This window comes from Apodemus sylvaticus, chromosome 1 (genome assembly GCF_947179515.1).
Source record: "Apodemus sylvaticus chromosome 1, mApoSyl1.1, whole genome shotgun sequence".
NCBI classification, from domain to species: domain Eukaryota; kingdom Metazoa; phylum Chordata; class Mammalia; order Rodentia; family Muridae; genus Apodemus; species Apodemus sylvaticus.
In genome coordinates, this window is record NC_067472.1 from 196,334,001 (window position 1) to 196,340,737 (window position 6,737).

The 6,737-nt window shown below is 41.0% G+C and overlaps 1 protein-coding gene across 1 annotated transcript; it reads left to right on the forward strand.

The window, feature by feature from the left end:
• Positions 1-730: 730 nt before the first annotated feature.
• Positions 731-2,141, forward strand: LOC127683542 (homeobox protein DLX-4-like; the record flags this gene model as incomplete). Its single annotated transcript, XM_052180888.1, has 3 exons — positions 731-938; positions 1,055-1,254; positions 1,692-2,141. Coding segments are annotated over 3 exons (858 nt in total), but the record flags the coding sequence as incomplete, so codon positions are not given.
• Between the last annotated feature and the right edge of the window lie 4,596 nt (positions 2,142-6,737).

Consider the following 6,737-nt stretch of genomic DNA (forward strand, 5'->3'; position numbering starts at 1 on the left):
TTAGAGAGGCAGAGAAGCTGGAGATATGTTGCCCTGGCTGTGACACATCTACTGGGATGCCTTCATACTGTTTACTCTTGAGAGGATTTGTCAAGCTGTTGCCCTATGTTTCGCTGTTAACCAGGGAAGCATAAGTACTGTAGGTTTTGTTTCCCTGCATGCAAAAGAATTCCCGACAGGCTTTCAGACTGTCGATTCAGTTTCTCTGCATGCTGCAGTGCCCCTGGGAGGTCTTCAGACTTTGGTGTCAGTTGTCCATTTACTCTGTTTGCAGAATTCCTGGGTTTGTGATTTGACTTTTGTGTCAGTTGCCCTGCATGCCACAGAAATCCTGTGAAGCCTTCAGGCTTTTATTTTCATGGGCAGAGGCAGACTAGCTAGTAGTCTGTCCCAACAAAATTTCACAGCCAGAAGTGTAGGATATGGAAAATTTAAACATTGGAAATGAACATTCAATTGCCAGCTTACCTGGACTGGCAACCTCTTGTTGATACTGGAGCCAAGTGCATATTTATTTCAATACTGAGAATACTTGTAAGATTTGGAAACAGAGGCAGTTGTTCAGAAAGAATGAAGCTCCTGTCTGATTCCTGCTCTGTAACAGTCCAAACCAAATGCTGGGTAGGCAGGATGGGTAAATCAGTGCTCTCTGTACGTTTTTTGACGTGTTTTCTTTTACTAGATTCTCCAGAACATATTCCAATAGGTTCGGAACACACATAGGGCTGAAGGTCCCTCCTTGTATCCAAAATTCCAAATGCCTTCAAGTGCACCCATAGAAACCAGACCCCAAAGGCTTCAAGAGACTGCAAGGAACTTACCCTTTCAAGTTTATTACAGTCCCATATTGACCCCAACAAATCCAATGCAATCAAGTCTTTCAGTCCCTGAAAGGGACCTACATCAGCAAGAGTTCCAAGGACCATCAAGAAAATCAGGTATCCAAATGCAACTAGATCCTGTACTGGGCCCAGGTTTACCTACTTTGAAAAAACCCTCAGGGCGTCTAAGTTATCAAATACATAATTGAAATCTTGTTTCCATGTTTTCAAAGGATCTGTGGTACTGTCAGAGAAATATGGTGACCATCAATCTGGCCCTGTGACTTCAAGAAAGGTGCGGAAGGAACGCATTGTGTACTCCAAAAAACAAAAGCACCTGCTGCAAGAACATTTTGATAAGTGTCAGTACCCAAACCAGGATCAATGTGTGAAGCTGGCAGAGTTAGTTGGTGTGACAGCGAGGGACATCAAGGTCTTCCCCTCTCTATTCCCTCAATCCAACAGAAAAATCTACACTTTCCCATCAGAAACTTTAATTTTGTTCTTAAATGCTTAGGGCAGTGATGACAGTTTTAGGTGGTGGATATTTATGAATCAAATGCTGGGACTCAAATTTTTATCAACCTGGTAGCAATATAGAATAGCATTGTTTCCATGCAGGGTCTCAGAAATCTAATCACCAGAGCTCCTGCTAAAATACAGGACACACTGGCTCAATCTCCCCAGTCTTATGTTGTCTGGTCATACACAATCTACTTTATTATAATATCTTAGCCATCTTGAGTTTCCTGCTTCTTTGTTTCTGACATGTGAATCATTGCTATACAAACACCTTTTATCCAAAATCTTCACCTTGTGGTCCTGTTAGGGGACAACAGGCATTCTTCTGATATCTTCTTTCTTTTCCAGATCTGGTTTAAGAACAGCCGAGCTAAGTACAAGCGGATGGCTCTCCAGAATATTACAGAAGCTTTGCCAGAGACCAATGGAAGTTCAAAACCAGTTTTTGAATCAACCCACTTTCCTGGTTCCATACCTCTTGTTGCTGCTGAGAATGGAGAGCCCATGTGTTCAGGCACATTTAGTGAGGTTTCCATTCCCAAACTCAACTGCATCCAGGAATCTTCTCTGCATCATTATCAGGCCAGTGATGCAGACAGGTGTAGTCAGCAGGAAGATCTGCTTGTTGGCCATGCTCCCATTATAGATTGGGATTCTGGTCAATCAGCAGCAGTTGAAGCCCAGACTGATCTAGCAGTGACTGAATCTACAGATGTCCTAGAAGCTGCCACCCATTGCCCAGAGGAGGCTCAAGGTTCAGGTCCATCTGCAGAGGAACTCTGGCAAAGAATCATTGACGACTTTGACATACGCGAGGACTGGCTTACTCCAGTGACTGAATCTACAGATGTCCTAGAAGCTGCCACCCATTTCCCAGAGGAGGCTCGAGGTTCAGGTCCATCTGCAGAGGAACTCTGGCAAAGAATCCTTGACGACTTTGACAAATCCGAGGACTGGCTTACTCTGGATTACACCCCAAATCCAACTTACTTCTCTCAGCTCCTTGACCATTCCAGACATTTATAGTCATGAAGAAGTGTGTTATGTACACCCTTCATCTCAGTATTTGTGGGAATTAACCAGGCCTTTCTGTAGATGTTGTGTACCACTGTGGTTTATATAGAGGGGTTGTTTCAAAGCAACTGTAAATATTCATTCTTCATTGTTACATTATGTTCTCATGAAATAAAAGGAGAAATAGTTCCTGAAAATTATTTTATTACATATATTATCCATTTACATTCCAGTCACTACTGCATATGTCCCACTGACCTTTAGTTCTTCACCCAACACATTAGGTAAAGTTTTCCCCTAATATTTTTTAACGTTTTTTACCTTTATTACGATAGTATCACATACTATAATAGAATAGGAGATTAACTAATTCAGAAAGAAATAAATCAGGATAAAGTGTCCTTGCCATTTTTGTTTACATTAAGGATTCAGAAAGTGGAACAAATTAAGACGACTAGTTAAACACCTAAAACCATGCCAACTTAGCTAAAGTTACATAATATTAGGATTCAAACCCTAATTTAGATATTACCAAATTATTCTCTAAGTAAATAAGAGACCCAAAACGTTATTGAGTATAACAACATACACATGAAATATACAGCACTTTGTTTTCTCAGAAAGCAATAGGGCAGCTCTTAGGCATTTTCTTTGTACAGTGACTAGAAAATCTTGATATGACTAGGCACCTCAGCTTTACCAGTAAGCTGATCAGATATAGCATATAGCAGTTTAATAGAGAGGTAACACTTCAGGTTTCAGAAGGCAGCAATAATTCTACTTTGGCTTTTATACTAAATGCTTATTATATTTAAGGTGACAATTGAAGCATATGATGTGAAGGTCATTAAGATTTAATGACAATCATTACAGTGTCTTGCAATGTACACACAACTGTATAATGCTTCTGTGGAATGAAAACAGTGTTGATTAATTGGATTTTACATACCCACACAGAGAAAACTTAAAAAATAACTATCAAAGGCAATGTACTATGCTGATGTACTAAATTCAAAGTATGCCACAGAACTGAAACACATGACTAACACCGTGCTTTGTTCTAGGAGAAAGCTGACCAGTTCTCAGGGAAAGCTAAGCCTACACCATTTATCCTAATAACCATGGCTTATATAAACACATCAGGTTCCCAGTAAAGAACCAAATCTAGGAATGTAAGTAAAACTTTGAGTGTTTTACATCTCTAGAACCTGGCTAAGGCTACACATCTATCTTCAAATCAGAAGCTGATATGAAATAGAGTGAGGTTCCCAGCTATGATAGAAAATAGAAAGGCTTCCAAGCACCATATTCCCTCAGGTTCCAGGAAAGCATCATGTGAGAAATAGAGAAGTAGGCAAAGAGGAAAGCTGGAAACATTCAGCTGTGATGTGATTCACTGTACAAGGCATTTAAAGTTCAGGACTGGAGTGAACCATCATGCTTTTCATAATGCTGGGAGCTATCCGTTTAATAATGTTCCCAGATAAAAGCAGGCATGATCGTGAGGGTAACCACAGTCCCAGCTTTTGACAGTCTATCTGCAGTCTGAGCATCCTTCAAGCCACTGACATTCTGTCCCTTGATCTCACAGATGTGGTTGTCAGTTAGAAGGCTATTACTGGTAGCAGAATTATCCTTCACGATGGATGAGATTTTAACACTTCTAACGATAAAGCAAATATCCAGGTGATGCACAGAGATAGCAGACACACAGAAGTGTGGAGAAGCCTGAGAGCACAGCTAGGAGAATCCCTGTTGCTCAGAGGATCATGTCAAGTACTCCCAGGCAGGAAGCGTTTGGTTTCTATCTCCAGCTGGGGACGATCCTCTCCCACAGAGTGCCATATCCTGGTTAATCAGGGAGATAGCTAACCACACAGGAGTGCAGAGAGGTTTGAGAGCACAGGGAGGACCACCCCTGCTGCTCAGAGGAACCAGCCCAAAATCCTGAGAACACAGGTACCCAGGATCAGCCTGGGACAGAAGACTTCTGATTTTTGTCTGCATCCAGATAAGATGCTGGGCCACAGAATTACATATAGAAATACCACCACAAGGAAGCTAGTCTTTCAGGAGTGCCTACCAATCTGTGTCCAAAGGTGAGGCCACCACCATTCTCAAATTTCTGGACAAAGTGGGACCTGCTAAGAACCATCAGGACACAGGAATCAAGAATCAGCTGGTGACAGGATGCTTTTGATTTCTTTATGTACACCTGAGCTCACACATTATCCCAGCTCTGCATACATAAACTCCTCCTAGAGAGAATGGGTCTCCCTGGAGTTCAGATACATAGGCTAGCAGGACAGTTAAACCACAGTCAGAGACATCAAGACCAGCTAGCACCAGAGATAACCAGATGGCAAAAATCAAATGCAAGGACACTGGCAACAAACCAAGTCAACATGGAACCATGCGATCCCAGTTCTCCCACAACAGCAAGTCCTGGATACCCCAACACACCAGAAAAACAAGATCTGGATTTAAAATTACATCTCATGATGCTGATATAGGATGTCAGAGAGGACATAAATAGTTCCCTTAAATACAAACAGGAGAACATTTGTCAACAGGTAGAAGCCCTTAAAGAGAAAACACAAAACTTTCTTAAGGAATTACAGGAAAACACACACACACACACACACACACACACACACACACACACACACAACCAAAGAAACAAAAAAAACAGGTGAAGGAATTGAACAAAACAATACAGGATCTAATAGTGGAACTAGAAACAACAAAGAAATCACAAAGGGATACAACTCTGGAGATAGAAAACCTTGGTAAGAATTCAAGAGTCATAGATACAAGCATCAACAACAGAATAGAAGAGTTAGATGAAGGAATCTCAGATGCTGAAGATACTATAGAAAGCATTGACTCAACCATCAAGGAAAATGCAAAATGCAGAAACCGTGTAACCCAAAACATTCAGGAAATCCAGACCACAATGAGAAGAGCAAACCTAAGGACTATAGGTATAGAGGAGCATAAAGATTTACAACTTAATTGACCAGTAAATAACTTCAACAAAATTGTAGAAGAAAACTTCCCTGACGTAAAGAGAGAGATGCCTGTGACCATTCAAGAAGCCTACAGAAATCCAAACAGACTGGACAAGAACAGATATGCACTTGACAAAGAAAGACCATTCAAACCTGTAATGGAAAAGAAAACTTATCAGAATTACGCCAGACTTCTCACCAGAGACCATGAAAACAAGGAGATCTTGTGCAGATCTCATACAGATCATAAGAGAAAACAAATGCTAGCCCAGACTACTATACCCACCAAAACTCTTATCACCATATATGGAAAAACTAAGATATTCCATGATAAAACAAAATTTGCCCAATATCTTTCCACAAATCTAGCCCTACAAAGGATAATATAAAATGCCAGCACAAGGAGGGAAACTACACATTAGAAAAAGGAAGTAATAATCTTTCAACACATCCAAAAGAGGAGAAGCACTCAAACATAAACATTACATCAAAAATAACCGGGAGCAACAATCACTTTTCCTTAATATCTCTTAATCTCAATGAACATAATTTACCAATAAAAACATAGACTAACAGACTGGATTTGAAAACAGGATCCAGCATTTTGCTACATAGAAATCTACCTCAGTGACAAAGACAGGCACTCCAAGCTACAGGACCACATATGTAGGGACCTTGGTCAGACCTATACAAACTGCCTGATTGTTGCTTCCATCTCTGTAAATCTCTGTAAGCCTAGCTTATTTGATCCGGTGGGCTGTGTTTTCTTGGTATTTTCAACTGCTCTAACTACTGCAGTCTTTTACCCGTTCTGTGGCGCTTCCGTGGCTCTGCCTATATTTCTGCCTATGTGCCTCTGCTTTAGGTCTCATTGGTTGCTGAATGGCAGGCATCAGATTAAAATTGGGCTAGCCAGTTCTCCAGGAGTATAACAATGAGCATAGCATAGTTATGCAAGGTTCCCATTGACAAACATAACAGAGTATCATTGATAGTGTCAGGGGTTGGTTCTTGCCCATAGGATGGTTTACAATTTGTGCTGGCAATTAATTGGAAATTGCCTCAGTTTCTCCTTCATCTTTGTCGAGGCAGTGTTTCCCATTAATAAATACATCCATTTTATGTTCTCAACACTACCTACCTCTCAACATTACCTGACAGTCACTACTCTATTCCCTTTCTATCATAGGGTTTCCCCATGGGTCTACCTTGAACCTAATGCATCAAGTCTCTGCAGGATCAGGTGCATCCTCTCCTTTTGAGGCCACTCAAGGCAGCCTAGGTAGAAGAATGGCTCCAGAGACAGCCATTAGCTTCCAATCTAGTTATTGGGGGACCCACATGAAGACTGAGGTGCACATCTGCTAAA